This window comes from Acomys russatus, chromosome 20 (assembly GCF_903995435.1).
Source record: "Acomys russatus chromosome 20, mAcoRus1.1, whole genome shotgun sequence".
Taxonomy (NCBI): Eukaryota; Metazoa; Chordata; class Mammalia; order Rodentia; family Muridae; genus Acomys; species Acomys russatus.
In genome coordinates, this window is record NC_067156.1 from 49,334,601 (window position 1) to 49,357,042 (window position 22,442).

General features: G+C 43.5%; 1 protein-coding gene across 1 annotated transcript in view; it reads right to left on the bottom strand.

Annotated features, from left to right (window-relative positions):
* LOC127204280 (transmembrane protein 258-like) overlaps positions 1-20,027 on the bottom strand; it is a 62,652-nt gene extending 42,625 nt beyond the window's left edge. Inside the window, exons 1-2 of the mRNA XM_051163219.1 lie at positions 19,987-20,027; positions 18,209-18,284 (exon numbers count right to left, since the gene is read on the bottom strand). Coding sequence (XP_051019176.1) covers positions 18,209-18,284; positions 19,987-20,027 — 117 coding nt within the window. The remainder of the gene's footprint in view (positions 1-18,208; positions 18,285-19,986) is intronic.
* Positions 20,028-22,442: the final 2,415 nt, after the last annotated feature.

Consider the following 22,442-nt stretch of genomic DNA (forward strand, 5'->3'; position numbering starts at 1 on the left):
AAAAAAAAAAAAAAAAAAGGAGATCACTTTGAAACCCGTTCTTTGTACACCCATCTGTCCCTGCTACACGTTTTAGGATCGGGGGTAATACATAAGAGCCTTTCTGGAGAAGAGGCATGGGTCACTCCAAAAACCTCTTGACAAATGTCCATGTATTTTTGCAGCCTCCCTGAATGGGAGGGCGATGCTTTGAACTTGACCTATCAACCTTTTCCTCAGCTTTGGGTCATGAGCAGAGTCACACGCCGTGGCTCCGGTGGGCTTTGTGGCAAGTCACCATATAACAGACAGGCATTTTGTTCTTCTTTAAACCTATGCCAGGGTCTCCACCCCCTCCTTCCTTTGTTCCTAATAGTATTTTGGGGGGACTTCAGTGCCATTTTCTTCCACATAGGCGCGGAAAGTGCCTTTTTCACAAAGAAGGAGCACAACAGCAAACAGAGATCAGAGGGTGATTTCTTCTGTCTCAGCCTGACTCAAATGTACAAAATTTACATTGAATTAGATTAGAACTTTGGAGTACTTATAAGATATTGGTGATAAAATAAGCTTTCAACTGAAATACCTAGATTCTTGACTATGGAGTTTTACACAGTCTGTCCTAATAAACTTGAAAATAAAAGATATTTTACACATACATATTTAAAATAGAAGAGTGAAAATAGAAATAAAAGCAATTTATTTCAATTTTATCAGCTATACAAAAGCAACTCTACATTAATAATGAATATTAAAAGTTAAATCACTTTTAGGCATTGTATGTATAACACTGAACACTTAAAGTAAGATATACTATGTGATTGAGAGAGATGGTTTAGCAGTTAAGAGCACTGAGTGCTAGGACCCTAGTTCAGTTCCCAGTACCAATGTGGTGGCTCACTATTAATCCATGAAGACCTTCTTTTGGCCTCCACAGGCACTATATGCATATGGCACATGAACATACACATAGGCAGAACACCCACTTGTGAAATAAAAAAGTAACTCTCGAATATGATAAAATGTGACTAATGTTTTTTTGTCATGAGTTTCCTAGCTAAATATGTGATTAGCATACTGTCTAGGTTTTAGCAATAGCTCACTTCTTGAATTTCATTTATAAAAACTGCATTATTGTAATTAAATTAAACTTTACACTAAATTTGTTGATAATTTTTAAGGTTTTTCCTTAAGTGAGTTAGCAACTATAACTTTGTCATCCACAAATGGATTAGTAGTTTTCAGATTTCCCAAACAGAGGTCTTTTGTGAAATAGTCATTACAAATGACTTTGAAGTATTGTGAAAAATAATCCTTGCATGTATTTTTACTCAAGTGCAGTTAGATTGGCAATTTGGGAAATAAAGGGTACGTTTCACAGCTGACATTTTATGTGCATTCCAACAATGTTTCAACCCTTTTAAGTATGTTAGCTTTATTACAGAAATTAAAGATGAGCCATGGAGCTTTGAAAACACAGTTCATTCAAAGCTAAAAATACGTCTATGTGAGCTTGGAGATGCATTCTTCTAAGAACATCCAGCCAAATGTGAATCCTTAAGAAGACTACAATCAAACACTGATTTATTTACTGGTTACGTCACTGATGAGTATCAGACTCATGACCTTAAAAATGCGAGGCAAGTGCTTTTCCCCTGGGCGAAAACCCCAGCCTTTCAAACCATCTTTTGAAGACTCTCCCCCTTTAAGCAAACCACTAATGTTAGCACTAAGCAATAAACACCCTCATCGTCTTCTAATTCTTCATGCTAAACTAGAAATGCCCTTTCCATTGGTTGGTGTCTTCTCTGTCTTACTTAGTCTGACTCAAATATATAAAATTTGCATTAAACTGTAGAAGACTTTTGGACGTATTTTAAAATATCAGAAGCAAAATAACCTTCAGAATTAGGTATGGTGTAGCTCAGCACAAATTCAGTTACAGGCTGAAATAGCTAGTTTTTCCATTGTTGAAATTTATATATTAGATCATCACAATAAACTTGAAAAAGAAGAAAATAAAGTATTTTACATATGATTTCATATACTAACAAAAATGAAAGTAAAACATTTTAATGTAATTTATTGTATTAGTGAAGTAAATGTGATTGTATATACATTGCCCTTAATATAAACTTCAATAAATAATACAGCAAAGCCATTTAAGTATGAAACTACTTATACCTTATATAAGTAAAAAATCATACAGAAAATTACTAATATGCATTCCATCATTTTATTTATTTACTTGTGTGTGTATGTGTTTTGCCTGTATGTATGTATGTATGTATGTATGTATGTATGTATGTCTACATGTGTGTAGTAGCTGTGTAGTCCAGAACAGGCTGTTGGATCCCCTGAAACTGGAATTATAGACTACTGTGAGTGGCCGTTGTGGGTGCTGGAAACTAACCCTGGGTTTTCCACAAGAGCAGTAAGTGCTCCTAACTACTGAACAATATCTCCAGCTCCCAGAACAATTGCATTTTAATCTGCCCTTGACAATTTCTTTATTTTTTATATTGTATATCAGATTATACCATTTTGTGTCTTACAACAGCCTATGTGGAAAGAGCTCAGTATTCTTGAGTATGTTTTGTTATTATTCTTTTTTTTTTTTTTCCCTTTCTTTCTTTTTAAAGACAGGGTCTGATGTAGCCTACATTGGCCTTGAAGTTATTATGTAGCCAAGGCGAGTCTCCACCTCCCAAGTGCTGGGATTGTAGGAATGAACCATTATACCCACCAATTTTCTAATGCAGACCTGTTTAGGATAAATGCATTCATGTGTAAATTAAATGTTCTAAGACAGATATTTGGAAATCATATGACTAGTTTCACAAAACTCTGTCTTCATATTACAATTATCATTAAAGCAACAATGGGGATTAAGAACCATGCTTCAGATAATGTCCATGTAAAGACATTTCATTTTCATATTTTAGGATTTTTGAGGCAGTATGTACAACAGAGGCGAGCAGCGGGCCTTTTTGCATTCTGGTTGCTAAACCTCCCTTTCTTAAATACCCAGTGTGGTAATAGCATCAACTTTACAAAGATAAAGTTGAGAAGGCTAAAGGGAAGGTGCCTGATCAGTAATCCTCACAGCCATTGTGATGATAGCCATTTAGTTTTCATGTTGAGCTTATACATCAAAAAATAATTTCCTTACCACAGTGGTGGTAGAGGATCAAGGTCTGTCAGGGTTGTTCCTTGGAGAATTCTCTTCCTGATGGTAGATGGCTGGCTCCTTGCCTTGCTCTCATGATCATTCTGGTTGTGTGGATGCAAATCTCTGCTTTGAAGAACAGCAGTGTCACTGGATTAGGGTCAACTGTACCTCGTTCTAGCTTGCTTACCATCCTAGACACTCAGTTTCCATACCCAGTCCTATTCTGCCTTGCCTGAATTTAAAATTCCAACATGTACGTTTTGAGGAATGGTGATATGGTTCAGCCCGTGACAATGGACAATCGTAAAGTTTTACAGAATGTCAAAATCACCCGTAATCAGTTACCAATCTAATCCACACCATTTTACGGAAGAACAAACTGAGACTGAAGAGGTAAGGCTCAACTACATATTAATTTGTATCTAAGCTAAGAGTTGAGGTCATAGAAACTTCATCTCAGGTTGTCAAGATGGCTTAGGTTGTCACTGTGTCTGGTCACCTGAGTTTGACCCCCTAGGACACACATAGTAGAAGGAGAGTATCAATTCCTCCAACTTGTCCTCTGACTTCTACAGGTGCCCCATGCTACTTTTGGTACACATCCACGCACACTGGCACATACTTACACACAATCGTATAAATAGGTAATTGTAATAAAGTCCATTTAAAACTTGATCTTTCCGTTTCTTTTCCAGAGAATGAAACAAAATACTCTGACAAAAGCAACATAGGGAAGAAAGGGTTTATTCTGGGCCACAGTTCCAGATTACAGCTGTCATTGGTGGAAAGTCAGTGTCAGGCATGTACAACAGATGGTCGCAAAGCAGAGAGCACTGCACACTTATACTCAACTCCCCCTCCCCCTTTCATTAAGTCCAGATACCCCAGTATGTGATATGGTGCCTCCCACATTCAGAATGGGCTTTCTCATCTCAGTTAACTCAATTAAGAAAAAATTCCCTCAGGGGCCATTCCCATGGGCCAACCTAATCTAGATAATTCCCCGTTAAGCCTCCCTGTCTAAGCAACTCCAAATCTTGCCAAGTTTGAGATTAAAATGAAGGACTACACTCTCTGGAAAGATTTAAATCATCAAATAATTACTTGTTGCTCTCTGTCCTTCTTGCTGTGACAAAGTAACTCAGCAAGAACAATCTAATAACAGGAGGTTGGTTTTGGCTCACAGTTGGAGGGTGCAGCCCATCCCAGCAGGAAGATGTGGCAGTGGGAGTGAGAAGTGGATGGTTACATTGTGTCCCAATCAGGAAGCAGGGAGCTATGAATGCTAGATGCTCGGCTTGGTTTCTCTTTCCTCCCTTTGCATTCAGTACAGAACCCTGGTCCGTGTGATGGTGGTGCCTGCTTTTTTCTTCCTTAAAACCTCCTTAGGACGTCCTGGTGATTCCAAATTAAATCAACTTGACAGCGTTATTTACCATCTCATGGTTACTTTAATCAACTGCATTATAGTGTGTTTTTTCTTAAGATCCATTGAAAACATTCATTATTTCTCAACTTTAAAGGCACCTAGTTATTTTTTTTTATAAAAAGTTAATTTGATAAAAAGTTCTGCTTATTCAATTCCATCCAATTGTGTGTCTTAATGACCCATTAACATGTGGATTTGCCTAAGCCCTAGTGATTTTGTAAGTTTTTGGGTGACATTCAATTGATCTTAGCCAAAAGGCTGAGAAGCACTATATTTCTGGTGAAAGAAAAACACAGTCATACAATACAGTTGCTCAAAACCCTTGTTGGCTGTGAGTCAAGCATGCTGCATATTTAGGCCAATATTGTCAACTTTATTGGCCTTGGTTCATTCCTCTACAAAAATGGGTGAGTGAAGCTTTATTGTTAGAAAAGTTGTTGACTCCTCCACGGGATCATCAGTATTGGGTTTTCCTCTCTTTGGCACTTGTACTTTCTGGACAATGGGTCAGGGGTGGTATTGCTACTTCTACTGTCTTATGTGGAAAGACAGGATAGGCTTAGACTGAAAATGTAGCCTTGTATTGTCTTTATTTATTGAGAGAATGTGTCTATGTAAACATGCATGGAATATATGTTGAAGTCAAAGGACAAATTGGAGAATCTGGTTCTTTCCTTCTACCATATGAGTCTTGGGTGGCGGGGGCTAGGGGGTGTGGGGGTGGCCGGGGGCGGGTCAAACTTGGTTAGTTATGCTTAGCAGCAAGTATCCTAACCCATCTTGTTGGACTACAAATACTTTTTTTACAGCATGCCCACAGACAGTGCTGGAATTCTGATGCCCTGGTTTTAATGGATCTTCATGTAGAGGTCAGGCCATGTCTGACCCTAAATTAGTCTGTATTATGTAACACGATGGCTTTATGTTTTTTCCCAGGGTGTCCTTTGCTTTAGGAGACTCTATTCTGTAATTTGCATTATACTCCATTTTGTCGATGTCATGTAGTAGTCATCAGTCTGGCACCACCCATGAGGCATAAAGTGACATGTAACTTGTTCCTAACAGTAGAGAGGTGCCACCCTATACATTTACATTTGTTGAGACTACAGGAGCATACGGCATCCTAATATCCTAGCACCAAAGTTGGGGATGAGGACTTGCAGGGCACACCAGATAGGAGAAAGAGCGCCACCCCCTCACTTGGACCCCATATAGGCAAGCACACACACAAACGTGTCGTCTGTCAATTCAGTGCACATCAAGGAATGGATAGACAGGCAGAGAGCTGACCATCCCATGGACTTTAGCTCAACACAAGCCCTGTTGTTAAGGTGACTTGCTAGAATTACCGCCAGGCTTTGACTGTCTGTCCATTCATCTGTTGATTTGTTTGTCTAGATCCCGTAGTGCTCTTCACTCCTGTGGCCTCCAGAGTCCTGCACTTTCTGCAACCCTATTCCATCCCAAGGTTCAGCCTAACTCTTAGCCAGCAGCCTGATTCTTCACCAGCACCAGTAGCAGCAGCATCCCTCACAGACAGCCTGGCTCCTTATCTTGTTCTTGCATCCTCTCTGGTGTCTTATCTTCTGCTTTCAGGCCTTTCTGAAGCTTCATAAACACCAATGCGGCTTCTTTAACCCTTTGCAACCTACATACAGTCATTTACTCTGTAACATGTGGTGTGTGATCTGAGCATTAATATTAGTAATTAAGACTGAAATGAGAGAATCTGTGTTTTCTTTGGCTGGTTGTAAAGGAAAGTGAAATTACTGGCAACGCCACTGTCAGTGCAACTGCTGCATCTTATACACTTGTCCTTCAGTAAATTCTGACATTGTAGAAAGACATGGATGTATTCATCTACTTTTGATATGTACACTCATGACAGTTAGCTTTTTTCATGCGGGTTTAAGCAATTCTCAATTTTTCTCCAAGAACTTTCTCTGTGTAATGGGAGAGGGAAAAACTTATTTTTATCATAAAAGTTTTGATCTCCTTTGCTGGAAATCTACACTCATAATTGCTTTAGAAATGATGGTCGTAGAAGTCATATGAGTTCAAGAATATAATCAACTCTCAACAGCATCTTAACACCTTGGGAAGAGAAATGGCTTGGGATGCAGAGTTCCAGAGGTGAAGGCATGATGCCAAGTCCCCAGGGAATGATCTCAGAAGGGTGAGTCAAGCAGAGGTGCTGGCTATTCAGGAGTAGTTTGGCAAGAGGAGGACCTGTCATAGATGGTATTAGGAGCTGGTCAGTACAGATGTAAACAGTCTAGTCTGTGGCAGTTAGCTAGACTTGCTACCAAAATGTCGTGTGTGTCGGGAGCTAAAACAGACTCAGAAAACTTCTTATCTGCTACTATATTTACACAACCTCAGTTACCTAACATTAAGAAAGGTCCATAAATATTAAGCAGAAAATACCAAAATTAAATAAGTAGGTTAAGTTACATGGCCCTAGGTAGCATGATAAAACCATCGCCATCTGCTCTGCCCCAGCAGAGGTGAAAATAATCTCTTTGTCTAGCATGTTCGCACTGGGAAGGCCATCCTGTCACTTAGCAGTGTCTCATTTACCCAAGTGACTACCATGGCATCACACGGCTTGTGTTCAGGTAATTTAACCTTATGTAACAATGCCCCAAAGCACAGGAGTAGTAATGCTGGCAGGTTTCTCAGAGTATAATGCATTGAAGATCCTCTGTCTCACTGTTAGCAGTTGGCCTCTACAGTATGCTGTCCACCCAGGACCAAGAGTGCCAATGCCTGTTGCAGGGGGCCATGTCAGGGATTGGCCAGGATTCCCCACTTACATGGACATGTTTGAACTATCCTTCAAACACCGAGATTTCTGCTCCTGTGATTGGGAGAAGAAAGATACCAGGGGACAAAGATGACTGATGTCAGAAGTTATGTTTGTGATTTAAAAAAAAAAAAAACTACTCCTAAAAATATTTAACTCTCCTCCTGCTTCATTGCTCAAGATAGAAACGATTTAACCTGTGAAAAGACAGCCATAAAGTGAGCGGTCCACTTCCTAAGGTTATCTGAGGCTTGACCTTACCAGCCAATGAGCTAGCTTGTCACTGTAGCTCTCCTTAATACTCGCTGGAGGAGTCAGAATCAGTCAGGGGGAGGTGGCCCTTTTGGGCCCATTTTTAATTATTAGAAGATTTAGCAGGCAGGGGTAAGGGTTCTGCTCGCCCTAGCTGCCCTACGACCCTCGAGTTTATTCCTTTTATCTCTTTCTAGGCATCCCCCATCTCAGTATGCCACACTGCACTGGCTAAATAAACCCGTAAATCTAGCTTTTGTGTCCAGCTAATCCTTTTATTTCCTAAATCTTACTTAATCCAAAAGGCTTTCTTTCATCTCTCCAACTGTCCACTGGGTTGCTCTCACAAGCTACCAGCAGTGCTTACAAGCCCAGATAATTTGAAAAGATTCCCAGAGTCTCCTGGACTCTCAGTAGACCCCAGGGTCTAATAACACCTGCCAAGTGGCATATCTTGCCATGGCCACTGCTGGGGTCTTTGCAGTCAAGTCCTATACAGGGTCATCCAGGGAAGTCACCTCCTGCAGCCAACTAAACAGGCAGTTGTTTCTGACACGCTCTGTGATCTAGGGAGGAAAAAGTCTGTGGCTCTCCCCTCTCAAACACAGACTTCTGTCCAAGGACCAAACCAAATCGGGTCCAAGGAAACATAAAAGAGACAATTCATATGAAATGAATTTGATTTTTGTCTGATTTTAAGTGAACGAGAGTTTGAGATTTAGGGGGCCTAGAGAATGCGTGGGATAGATTTTCCTATTTAATAGGTGGCAACAGGCAAACCTTTGGTATCCAGAACAAGTATTTCCATTTCTGCTTCTAGGTGCTTCCTTGTGAAAGGAATATGAGATGAATAAGCTCCCGGCAATGTCATTTATGACTCTTAACAAAATCCTTTCACTGAGGCCTTGCCTGTCTCTAGCCTCTTCTGCTCTGATAGTCCACACTCCATGCTGGTAGAGACCGATATTTTGCCTGCTCCCACTTTGTCTGGGTTCACTGGTTTTGTTTTTATAAACATAGATGAAAATGTCCATAAACCTGGACTTGCAAGCATTGTGTCCACATTTAACTCCTTCCTTAGTCAGTCTGATGGCCTCTGAGCCATGAAAGCCATGGGGAATAGATTTTTTTTTTTTTTTTATCAAATGCACACTGGGAGAATTACATCAGCACTGAAGAATGGGGCAAGAGTAGATGAGACCAGTAGAGGAATGGAAAAGGGTAACATATGACATATTACAAAGCAAAGGAGCTCCCAATGTTGGAGCCTGCTGCCTACAACGTTCTCATGAAAGCCTCGTGGTATGCAATGTATACAGTATATAGCTTAAAAGGGGGTGGTACAGGATGCACAGGCTTCTATAAGAGCGTGTCAGTTATGAAGACACAGCGAGTGTCCTTCCTAACCCTATCTTCCCAGAACCTGAAAATCATCCTGTCAAAATATAAGGAAGGAAAGAAATATCTCCCAGGACTACAGGATTATCTGATAAATTCTACTTTAATAAACTGATATGCGGGCAAATCTGTATATATACTCTGGTATAAGACAAGTCAGCAAGGTGGAGAGTGACAGGCAGGTAGCTCGGGTCATCCAACTTTCCCGAAGGGAAACTCGGTGCTCAGGGAGAGAAGATGTTGGACTGACAGGACTCTTGCTTCAACTACGTCCATTTCTGCGAGGTTCTAATGTAAGGCACTATACTCCTGCCTTTAGGCAACATTCTTTAAGGAACCTGCTGGCATCTTTCCTCTGCAAGTCCCTTGTTGCTTGGAAGGTGTGTCTTGTGTAGCAGTCTCAGGGCATGCTCTTCCTAGTGGTGTGCTAAGCTAGTAGTCAGCTAAGCCAATGCCTTCACTCCTAGCAGTCAGCTTGGTGGGTTACGCACTTTCCCCTGAGGATCTGGTTCAGGCTGCCTCCCGGGGCTAACTTGCAAGAGACGGAAAGCTGAGTGGTAGGACAGTCAGTCCTCGGTGTTAGTTCACTTGCCCTCCTCACAATAATAAACTTCCTCGTGCCACACCTGTTGCTTGGCGTGTAATTTATATATCACAACACTTGGGGTATGTGGTGGATGCACTCCAAGACCCCCAGCCTGAACAACTCAAGTCTCTTATCTAAGATGATAAAGTATTTATAAGTTACACACATCGTGGCGCATTCTTTAGCGCATACTTTCAATTGTCCATAAATGACTTAAAATATCTCATGCAAGCTAAGCACTAGTAAATAGCCGTGGTGCTCTGTCTTCTGGAGAATGACAAGACCAAAAAGCCTGCATGTGTTCCCTGTCGATGGGTAAACTCTTTTAATAGGTATTTTTGATCCACAGTTGGTTCCATCCCTGTGTTTAGAATCCATGGAGTCAGAGGACTGACTGCACTGGCAAGTTATCAGGTCCTCATCCCTAGCTAGGGCACATGGGTAGCCAAGCACCTGACTGTATCCTGGCGACACATGCCACCTCTTCAAGCATCATTTGAGATATGTTCAGTTTTCTGGACAATGTCATGTGCGCATCCATCACAGCTGAAACTTCCAGTGATTGTTTCTCTCTGAAAAATAAGGTTGTCTGTGTTTGTGTAGTACGATGCTAAGGCACAAGTTAACTCAAGAAAGGCTTTGTTGAAAAAAAACCAGGCCAGTCTTAAAAGAACTTACTACTTTAAGGGGCTTGAGGAGAAGGTAAACAAAATGTCTGAAATGACAATGACAGACCCATGCACACCCACAGAAACAACAGCTGGCCAGAGGGGTATGAAGCAGAGTGCTTTCCACGGGGATTTGAACAATTGGTAACCTTTCCCCAAATCCTACAGCACATTAGTCTAAGCAAAGCAACCTTTTCACTCTGGCCAAAGAGGAGCAGCTGTGGTGTGAGAACCAATTAGGAGAGGGCCCTTTGTCCTTCCCGGCTTCTAAGGAAAGGTCCTGTCCTCCTTTGCTGCACGTTTGCACAGGCTTCTGGCCTTGTGGCCCATGTCTCCGGCTAAGCCTTTCTGGTAAGGCCCATGCCACACCAGATATGCAGTGCATGCGTGTACCTCGCTTGGCTGGAATGTGGGTGTGGGGGCTATAGAGGCTCACATCCCAGGCTCCAACAGCAGTTTGTTAAGTGTCCTCAAAATATTCAACAAAAATAGCCCAGACTGTAAGGATAAGACTCTCACAGTTCCCTTTACCAGCCATCCCCAGTACAGAGCTTCTGAACTGAGCTTCTCAGATTTGAATAAGGCGGGGTGAATGGGAGGATACGGATTTGCATGCCTAGAGTTGGCCTAAACCTGCTTTTCGTTACAATGGAAGTTAAATATATGCAGGCCCCTTATACTCTTAGTCATTGTTAAAACTTGGGGTGAACATTGTATACTAGTACTAGGTAGAACAGGGGTTCAAGGCAAAGTGAAATCACAAAGATAGAGAGGCCTGTGCTTATTTTTAAAAAGTAGCTGCCATTGTGCATTAAATATGTAAATAGTCTCTAAAATCACTTGGGATGTACAACCATCATGACATCTAAGCTACCAGCTAGGGAGTGCTGTTTGGGTGGAAATTAAAGTGTTTTATTCTACAAAGAAGAAAGACATCTTTTTTGGATGGAAAGGGCAGATGCCCATAGTCCCCTAAAATATCCCAAGCAGTGGCAATAGTCTTAGCAGAATAACCCAATTTTCTTAGGACTTTTTAAAGGCCAGTTTTCATTTAAATATTAATACTAAAAATGTATTAAAGAATTTTGCTGCAAATAACTAAGGAGGAAAGACTGAAACCAGTCTTGAAAGAATGTACTGCTTTAAGGCGGGGCGGGGGGGGGGGGTCAGTAAACAAAACATTTAAAATTGTAAGGACAGAACCGTCCACATCAGTGTAAACAACAGCCAGGGAGAGGGGAGAGGGACACACAGTGAAGCCCACTGGGCAGAGAGGATGGCCATGGCCCTCTAAAGCCCCACAGCAAATCTAGGCAGGAGAGTATTGAGGGTAGGCTCTAGGGTGGGTGGCTCCCTCTCTGATCCAGGCTGGTTGTTGTCTACTAAGAGTCACAACAACCCTCTCCCACCCTGCCCCACCCCGCCACTTTAGGGACCCCTCCCCCAAAGGCTCTGACTTGGAAAGGAAGCAGTTGTCACCAAGCTCAGGGGTCTCCACCCTTCTAGAAGAGGAACGGCTGTGTCGGTTTTTTGTGTCATATTGTCCTGTTACGTAGCAGGACTGAGATGTCAGGCTTCAAGAGACAAGAGCTTGAAAAATATAACCTGGTCCTTTTCTAACTCATTTGTGTCCTCTGAGTTTTGTATTACCATCTCAATTAAGCACCGCTCACCTTCTGTTTGGATGAGTGTAGCTCAGGGGCAAAGCACATGCTTTGGCTACATGAAGCCCTGGGAACAGAAAGTTAAAAAAAAAAAAAAAAAAAAAAAGGAGAATAACAAAAGAAGCTTCCTGGAGCTGATGAATCAAGCCTCCCAATTGAAAGAGTTCTAGTCCCAGGGTACCAGATCCAGGGTACAGAGTAAGTAAGTGGGCTGGCTGCTCAAGTGGTGGAAGATTCACATAATCTACCAATGAGTACTTGATATAAGATGATAAATGACCAGGATGCTCTGATGCCAGCAGGTGACTCTCGAGACAGATGGCACGGTTAAAGGCAGGCATAGTGAAGGGTGAAGTTCTCCCTCTTTTAAGAAGGAGTTCAGTGGCTTGTACTGGAGGCTCTGTGGGCATCACCAGTCAGACATGAGGAGCTCCCACAAGGCTTTCCTCACTCTAAAATATTTCCTGTACGTTCAGTACCCCAAATCAGCTATCTTAGCTTGACTATTCACATGAGAGTTGAGAGATCTGCAGAGAGGTTCAGTTCACAGCCTAGCCCCATGTACTAGCGAGGTAGGGCCATTAAAAAGGACAGAAAGAACAAATCGCCATTCTGCATGGTATTTTCTTTCCTATCTATCGGGGCAGCCAATAGGAGGACCCAAAGTCAGGGGACAGAACACTGATGGAGCTGGATGGAACTGGATGGAACAGCTGAGCTCCAAACAAGTGAGCATGACGTGGTTTTGTACAAGGAAAGGACAGAGAGTGCAGAGCAACAAGAGAAGGAGGGCCAGGAAGTGGGCGTGAAGGGCCTCATGCTAGGCCGAGCAGTTGTCTGGCATCCCACTTAAACACCCCATCCTCACAAGAGTGGGTGGTGCTTGCATTTGGCTGGTGATGATGGATGTCTTCCAAAACACATAAACTGGGCATACACTAACGACAGAGTACCATCAGGTTTCTCTGTCTTTGCCATGCCACTGAATGGAGTCCCAGGTGTGGCCACTTGAGAATTAAGCCAAGTCATGGTTTGTACGACTGATTTTTTTCAGTCTTTTCTACCATTTTAAAACAGATATTTAGACAAGTGGATGCTAACACACAGGGAAAGGACTCACAGGATAGGCAAATAACTGACTGTGGGGAAATGGTTTGCTATCTGGTTTTCAGTGTCCACAGGCATTGATCAAGCAAAACTAAGGTCTAATTTTTAAGGTTAACTTTACTAGCAAAAGCTCATAAAGTTGGCAATGAATTTGTAAAAGCCAAACAGGAAATGCCCTTGGCTCCAGGCATACTGACTTTGCCAATTACTACAGTGCCATCATTTGCTGTTGTCACTGTCACTATCCTACTCCTCAGAAAGAAAACTCTGGCTGGTGGTACTATCCCAGTGACCACACAGGCACAGCCAGACCCAGGAGTGAGTGCTAGATATGTGTCCCAGGTATACCAGTTGGCTCAATCATTTAACTTCTCAGAGCCCGAGCTGTACAGTGAAGCTATAAATTTGACCTCAAACTAAAAACAAAACAAAACAACTCCACGACACACATACTAACAACAACCAACAACCAAAGCAAAATGGCAAGGTCACATGACCAGGAAAAAATTCGACACTCTGGCTGTGGAGCCTTAGAGTTGCTACTCATGTCACCACTGTGACACATTCTCTTCAAATAAGAAATGCTCTTCCTTCCAAAAAGGTGCATCCAACCTTTGAACACAAGAACATAATGATGTCATCTACAAAGCTCCCACTCAAGAGCCAAGGAGGTACCAGGCATGGGAGTGCATGCTACCTTAGTTGGCGCTTCTAGTGCTATGACAAAGCACCATGACCAAAGGAAGCCTTGAGGAGGAAAGGGTTTGTTTTTTTTTTTTTTTTTTTTTCCGCATAACAATTTGTAGTGCATTATTCAGGGAAGTCAGAGCAGGAACTGATGTAGAGACTATAGAGGAGTGCTGTTTACTTGTGGCTACGTAACAAGCTCCAGGCCAGCCAGGACTACATAGTGAGACCTGTCTTACACACACACACACACACACACACACACACACACACACACACACGCACACACACACCCCTAAATGACAACCACAAAGCCAAAAAATTATAAGCTTGTTACAAAAGAATTTGAAAAAATCATATTTTAAGTTAAGTTTACATTTTTTTTTGTCGGCCCACAGGCTGGACACTTCTGCCAGAGAATCTTTATTTGCCTTCTCTCTGTCTTGTGTCCCTAGAAAGTACTTGTGACAACAGGTAAGGGATAAAATGGGCAGCTGAAGAAGTTATCTTAACAGTGACCCTTTAAGGGCATAGTGGATGGGCTTACCAAAAGAACAACAGGCCCCAATGCCCTTAGCAGGCATGTCAGGACTCTGAGCTAACCAGAGGCAGGTGCTAGAGAAGCCATTAGGTCTGACTCCTCCACACTGCACCTGATAGATGCACTCACCCCTTTAGCCCCGGGGAAATGTTCTAAGACCCTGACAAGAATCCTGCAGTGGCAGGACACTGGGCAAACCCTTCTCTGCTGTGTGCCCCGTGTCATGCCACTACCTTGGCACCGGAGCTAGTCTTGCTGTGTGGTGTCCTGGCACCTCCTTTGTGTCATCTCTCTTTACCAAGTAAAAGGATGACCCCAATATAAGTACTGTGCTACCGGGGGAGTCTCTCTTGAGGGCAGCATATACAGCACAGACACAGTGGACAAGCGACTCACATCCAAGGCATGTGAGATGGCCCCAGATGTTATCCTGCAAAGTAGGCTGTCGTACAATTTAAAACTTAAGATCTGCTTGTTTCTGAGGTCTTTTCTTGTAGTCTTTTTTGGACACTTTTAGACTTGAGTAACTTCAACTGTTGAAGGTAAGATCAGGAATAGGTAGGGCTACTGTCATGGAATCACAGTGGGAATCTGGCACTGCGACCAGCAGCCAAATAACAAACCTCCTCTCTGCTTTCTTGGGTTGTGCAGGAGGCAGCAACTCTGCAGTGACTCAGCATGAGGATGCAATCCAGCCCATGTTTTAAAGGAAACCCCAGCCCCATTCCCAGCCTTCTGGTGGGAATGAGATGCAGAAATAATAAAGAAAATGCCAAGAAAATCAGTTCTGTGTGTGCCAGTAGGCCCAGGGCCTTTACTCAGCCCACAGGCGACACTAGAGCAAAGCCAGGTGTTTAGGACGATGCCTTTTCTGTGAGTGAGGCTGTGATTCCTGATAGGTCTCAGAAGGCTGGCATGGCAGCCAGAGGCAACTCTAGACCTGTCTTTTTCACACCCTGGCTTTTGTGTCACCTCTGTCTGTATGGTCATCGCACTGAAGCAGGAATACAGTCTTATATAACAGCAACTTACTGGGTGACAGTGACTTCAACCCAGGAAATCCTCAGGGTATGTGATACTGATAAGCCAAGCTACACAGAATTGGTAGGCCTGTCCCCTGCTTCCTCTGCCTTTCAGCAAGCTTTCTGGTCCCCGGACATTTGCAAGGGCCAACCATGCTCCATCAACTTCCCGCTGTCTTTTCTCCTCCTTGCCCTTTGACAACGGATCTGTTAACCATCCGTACTTTGATGGAAGCAGATTGATCTGGGCCTCCTATGGAAGCAGACATTGACAGGAAACAGCCTACTTTAAAGCAATGTGGCTTGCACTGCAATGGGGTTACTTACTCTGGCTGGTCCAGTCCAACTACTGCTGTGGGTGACAGGGCCCACACTCAGGGAGGGATGGGAGGACATATCTAGGCAAACAGCATTTTGCTTCTGTAACAGAAGCATGGCACAGTGTTTATTTTGTTCCCACTAAAACTCTTGGGCACCCTCCTGGCAGCCCAGTCACACCTAGCTAACCGCCTCCCACCACACCACCCTGCCAAGAACCGCAATGCACCGAGAAACACAGACTTTTACAGCTTAACATTTAGAAATGGGCCGGGTCTTCATTCTTTCTGTTGTGTACAATGTAATGGTTGGCATTAATTCTCTTTACAGCTTTTTCTATTGTTGGGGGGTGGAGGGAGGGGGGCTCTTAGGCTAGCCTTTCATTCCTGAGTTCAAGTAATTCTCTGTCCCTGTCCTCTGTCTACAGCATCCATTTGACATCAGTTCTTCCGAAGAGTAAGATCACTACATCTCAGGAGTAAATGTAATGTACAAATATTGTGAATGATGCAGCTAAAAATCAGTTGAGCCATCTTCCTTCATTTCACAGCACACATGTCAGTTCCTGCCTTGGAAGTGGGTGTCATAGATACAAGGTGACCTAGGTGCCAGCAGTTCTGTTCAAGTCCTTGTCTCCACTACTGTTGAGAAGAATGAATAGGTAGGTCCCCCAACCCCTGCCCCACACCTCGGTTGAAGAGATCTCCTCTTCTCCTCAGTCCTGAGATCCATTCAACATAGGAAGAAAGGAAGATATGCTCTGACCATAGATGATGAAACAAAGCTTGCATAAACATCCGAGCGTTGAGCCCGGTGCCTGCTGTTTGTAACCTGCAAGGACAGGTGCTTCCAAATCTCCCACTTTGACCTTCCTCCCACTTAGTATGTTCTCCTGAGGGGGTTACTCATCTGTCACGTTTAAGTTTCAGAATCGTAACCCTATTACTCCAGGCCCAGGAAAAAAAAAAAAAGCCTCTGGAAGTCGCACTTAAGGAGACACGGAGCTCACTTAACACCATCTGCTTCACCTGTTGTCCACTTAGCACACCCATGTCTAAACTTAACATCGCTCGCAAGCCTATGTCTTGCGCTACACATGGTCTCTCTTGTCCCAGCTGTGGGCTGTAGATGGTCCCTTCTTGTGCCTTCTCTCATCACCCCAGGCTCACTCCTTCAGCTTTGTCACCAGCTCCTGTCTCCAGGCCATTTCTACTACACTCATCTTTGGTGGCATTATGTTGGTGGTATCCTGGCTATGTCAGAACGGGGTTCCTTTTGTCTGGGATAGTGTTCCCTGCAGTTCCATATGCCATAGAAGGCTGCGTACACGTAGGCCCCTCCAACTCAGCCTCTAGAATCGTTGGACCCTAAGTGACCTCTCCATACATTTGACCCCAGGCCAGACTAGGAACAGCTTCATAGCAGAATGTGCTTGGTTAATAAGAACAGCATAAAAAATCACAGGTTTCCTGACATTAAAAGCAGAGGAATGGAGCCAGGTGTGATAGGACACACCGATAATCCCAGGGTCAGGGGATCTGGGGCAGGAGACTCTTTAGTTCAAACCCAGTCTGTGCTGTTAAATGGGGAAAATTCTGTTCCACAGCACCTTCTACCCATCTTAAAAAAAAAAAAATTAAAGATCAGATGGATGAGAAGTTGAGGCAACTTTAAGGAAGATAAAAATGAATATTAGAGTAAGCTACTAACATAGATTGAATACTAAATATTTAACATGAATATTGAAGCCGATCTCCAGGTGATAACATAAAAAGGGAGTGGTGGGAAGCTGACAAGGCTCAAGGGTAGAGTTCTCATTAATGGGATTAGTATCTCATAAATGAAAACACAGGAAGCCCCGGTGAACAAGGAAGCAAGCCATCTCTAGGCATGTAGGCTGCTGGCACCTGCTCACCCAGCTGCTGGGATTTTGACAAACAGATTTCACTCAATTCTAGACCATTAGGTCTACAGTGGTCTGGCAGAGAAGCCTGAATAGACTGAGACACCAAGGTGAACTTGACAATTCTTTGTCGGCATCAGGTGTATTTCAGGCTCTTGGTCTCTTATCCAAGGAACTGAAATTAACGCCTACATGGAATGCAACTCTGTGAGGCAGCGTCATTCACAGTGAGGCTGCAGTGAAGATCAGAAAGCACAGTGCAGATGGCAGTGGGCCACAGGCATGCATGCACCAGCTATTCTTTGTCACTTCTCCTCATGGAATTCAAAAGAAGTTTGCTTCCCAAGGAGCATAGCGGGGTGGTTCTTCATTTTGATTGGTCGATTAAAGCATTAGATAGAGCTAGGGAAGTCTTGTGGAAGAATTGGGGTGGGACTAGAAGGACCTGGAGGGGACAAAAAACAAGAAGACCAACAGAGTCAACTGACCTAGGCTCATGGGGGCTTACAGAGACCAAAGCATCAACCAAAGAGCGTGCATGGATGAGACCTAGGCTCCTACACATATTTAATTAGTGAGCAGTTTGATCTTCATGTAGGTCCCATAGTAAGGTGAGTGGGTGCTGTCTATGACATGGACTCTGTTGCCTGCTTTTGCTCTAACAGGGCTGCCTCACCTGGCCTCCGTGGATGAAGATGAGCTCAGTCTTGATGTGCTGGGGTGGGTTGATGGTGGTAGGGGGCTCCCCTGTTCTGAAGAGAAGTGGAGGCAAGTAAAGCATGGGAGGGTGTGGCTGGGAGGAGGGGAGGTAGGGGGCTATGATCAGGATATAAAGTGAGTATATAAATTAAAAATAAGCCAGGCATGGTGGCGCCCGCCTTTAATCCCAGCACTTGGGATTGCTGTGAGTTCGAGACTAGCCTGGTCTACAGAGTGAGTCTAGGACAGCCAAGGCTATACAGAGAAACCCTGTCTTGAAAAACCAAAAATAAATAAATTAATAATAATAATAATAATAATAATAATGATGATGATGATGATGATGATGATAAATTAAAAGAAAAGAGATATAATGTTTTCCTACTGCATGTGTCCCTTTCTATAATGCATATTATTTTAATCATATGTTTGCTCAATTACACATAGACATAAGATGGTAAATAGGAGATTCTCCCCTAAAAGTTTATTTTGAAAGTTTACTTATCACACTTGCACCTCTAAGCAGTTCAGGCTGAATCAGCCTTTCCCTTCTTCATAATGGATGCATTAAATACATTCTGAATGTATTTAAATTGAAACTGTTTAGATTTGATTGTTGTTGGAAGAGGAGAAACCTATTCCATCTGACACAGGTAGGGGTCTGAGGATACTAAATGCATTATTAAGAAAGGGATGTGTGTGTGTGTGTGTGTGTGTGTGTGTGTGTGTGTGTGTGTGTGTGTGTGTGTGTGTTGCATATGCAGATAACAGAGCTGGGTTGCACTGTTAAAAGAGAGAGGTGTGCATAACTCAAACCAGGTAGAGTCCCCAGGCTACTGAGCTGTCCCCTATGCCTGCCTACCTCAGTTCTGCATCTTTTTCATCCAGTAGTAATTTTTAAGGCTTCATTTCTGCCAGCCATGTTTCTTGGCACCTTTGATGGCACAGAACAGAGAAACCGCCACCTCTTTGGATCTTACTTTTCTTTCAGCAGCAAAAGGCATGGGTATCAAACACTGTGTAATGATAAATACCACAGAAAGACATGAAACGTGGGGAGTAGAGGGATGAGGCAGCCTAGCAGATGGCTTCTGTCCGAAGAAGGCAGAAGGGAGGGAGATTCCCGGAAGGAAGGACCTAGCCCCTTTCAGGCATATAGCAGATAGACAAGCAGGGGACATGAGGCCCCAGGTACTGCCAGGTCCTCCCCTTAAAACAAGTTGGAAAGAGTGTGCTGGTTGCAAGAACAAGCATACATGCAGGAATGATCTCACTGCTCTGGCGAAAAGAGACTATCTGGGACCAGGATGTGGGGAGAGGGAAGATGACAGCTGGTGTGTGTGTGCTGGGTCCCTCTTCTGCCCTCATTGCCTCTCACCTTGGGGTGTAGAGCTTTTTCCTGCCCTACAAGGCTGGGCAACCACATCGTTAGGAATCTTTCTGGGCCTGCCTTTCCCTGCCAAAGACGTGGGGCCACAGCTTCCCTAGAAGTGCTGGCAAGAGCCCAGTGGGTAGGCCTCATGCTCAATCAGGGACTGTCTACATGTCCAAGTTGCTTGCTCCCTCCAGGAGTGGTGGCAAGGCCTCGGACAAGGGGCCTCAGAGAAGAAATTGGCCACTAGCCTCACCAGGGCAGAAAGATTTGAAAGAGGGCAATTCTTTCCCGTAAGAGAAAAAAAGTGGCCCACGTGGTGGGCTCACTAAGGGAAGCTGTGGTATTTTGAGGTGAATGGCCTCACCCTTCAGCGGCCTTACCTTCTGTCCTGTGAGCACATCACCTTCAAGAAGACAACCATCCTCAGGAAGTCCATACATCTTAGATGTCTTTCTTATCAGTCCACAGACCTGTCCTGAGACAGGGTCGAGACAACGTGCATGGGTAAAGATGGCAGTGGTCATATATGTCATCTGGGTCATCAGGGTCATCTGGGTCATATGGGTCATCTGGGTCATATGGGTCATATGGATCATATGGGTCATCAGGGTCATCTGGGTCATATGGATCATATGGGTCATACGAGTCATATGGATCATATGGGTCATCAGGGTCATCTGGGTCATATGGGTCACATGGGTCATATGGGTCATCAGGGTCATATAGGTCATATGGTTCATATGGGCCTGTGATAGAGGTATCCATGAGCAGTTTCCAACTCATCTAATAATATTCTTTCCCCAGACCTCACATGCCTTCCCAAGCCAGAGAGACCAGGACCTCAGGTCATAAGGGATGCCCTCTACAGTGGGCTGTACAGCTGTCTAAAGGTGCTCTAGGCTTGGTAAGGACCCCTTAGCCTGCTTTCAGAGCCTGTGGCCAACAAGTCATACCTAATCTGAATAGTTGCAACTGGATTCTGGTGGTATTTTCTGTGCTCACATCCCACTCCAACTTGTAGAACTTCAGTGTCAGGAAGGTCACTGTGTCCTTCCAGCTCAGTGGGAAGCACAGCGCCCCTCTCTCTCTCTCTCTCTCTCTCTCTCTCTCTCTCTCTCTCTCTCTCTCTCTCTCTCTCTCTCTCTCTCTCTCTCTGTGTTGACTCAAGGATCAAATGGGAAGCATGGCTATGCCCCTCCCCTTCACACAAATGCATACACATCCACAGTACACACCACACGGCCCACTCACACTTACCATCCACGACTGCCTTCAGATGTCTGTGTCTTGACAAAGACATGATGTTTGGTTCTTGCTCTAGAGGCACACACCTAAAAGCAGGATGCTGGCTGTAAAACCATCAACCCGAGTACAAAAGATTTTTCTTATTAAGCATCTTATTATAAGAAAACTCATGTAGAAATATAAACCATATTACATAAAAAAAAAAAGAACCAAGTATTTACCTCTTTTCCAACTTTCACCTGGAAATAAAATGTTCCCTTGAAAGAGCAGATCTCAGACAAATGCAGCCTTGACGCCCTGTGCCTGGCAAGCCCATGTGTGTGTGCAGAGGAGCCCAGAATGATCTGTGTTTGACTCAAGCTGATCCACAGGAAGACCAGGCTGGAAAAATCAGCTTTCTTAGGAAGTGCAGTTGGCCTTGCACAGCCAAGCTTAGGAGACTGCCAGAGCCAGTTTGCAGCCCAGTGAGGTGAGGCCTAGACATGATCTTCTGCACATGACACCATCTGAATAGCCTTGTAAGATCCTAAGCCTAGGGCCTTGCAAGCTATTGGGTTTGAGTTGGTGATGGATTTGAGAGGAAAGTGGAACAGCAAGAATTAGTTCTTACTTAGGGACAAGTAGGCACTGTAGAAATCCAAGGTCACCACACTCAGACACTTGCTCAGCTCGAGCCATTCTCAGGAGGGGCTGATGGCGTAGGAGAGGTCATCAAAAGTAGGAGCATCCACTAATCTCTTGGCTCCAACTTCGTTCTCACTCAGCACTTTTGTGCACGCGGAAGCACCTCCAGAGTAGGTACTTCTGATTCAGTCAATCTCATACTTTTAATAAATACTATGTCTTGGGAATGGAGAAATGGCCTAGTGGTTAAGAGCACTTGCTGCTACTTTGAAGGCTGTAGGTTTTGGTTCCCAGCACCCACATGGTGACACACAACCATCTTTAACTTCTGTTTTAGGGGATCTAATACCCATTTTTTTTTTTTTTTACCTCTACAAAGCACAGACATGGTGCGAATATACACATGCCAGCAAAACATAGACACATAAAATAAAAGTAAATACATCTTTAGTAAATACTATATTTGATTCTAGAAGTTTGTTTAGTTGTCTAATTCAAGGTGTTTTGTTATACACTCAGAACCCCAGGGAACAAGGAATGTGGAAAGAGCCAACTGCTTTTTTTCCACTGAGGGAATCAAAAGCAGCCACTGGGTTTCATCAACACCATGGCATCCTTGCGTGTTCCCTTTCCTCTCATCTCCTGCTCAGGACTCTTGCACTAAGCTGATGAATATCTTACAGCATTTGCCAATATATTTATATTGAGATACATTCCAGAAAAAAAATTTTAAAGCCTCTTATAAACTCTATCTTATTCAAGAAGAAATAAAATTTATGAAGGATTGGAGAAACATATGGACTAACAGATAAGACTGGTAAACTTCAAAAGATGCCTGTCATGAGCTAGAAAGATCTTTTTTCAACGCAGACCCAGTTCAGCACTTTTAAATGTGAGGATGAAGTGTCCTCTACAATCATCATTAATGTGACCTAAAAATACTAACCCCTTTTAAAATTCGAAACCA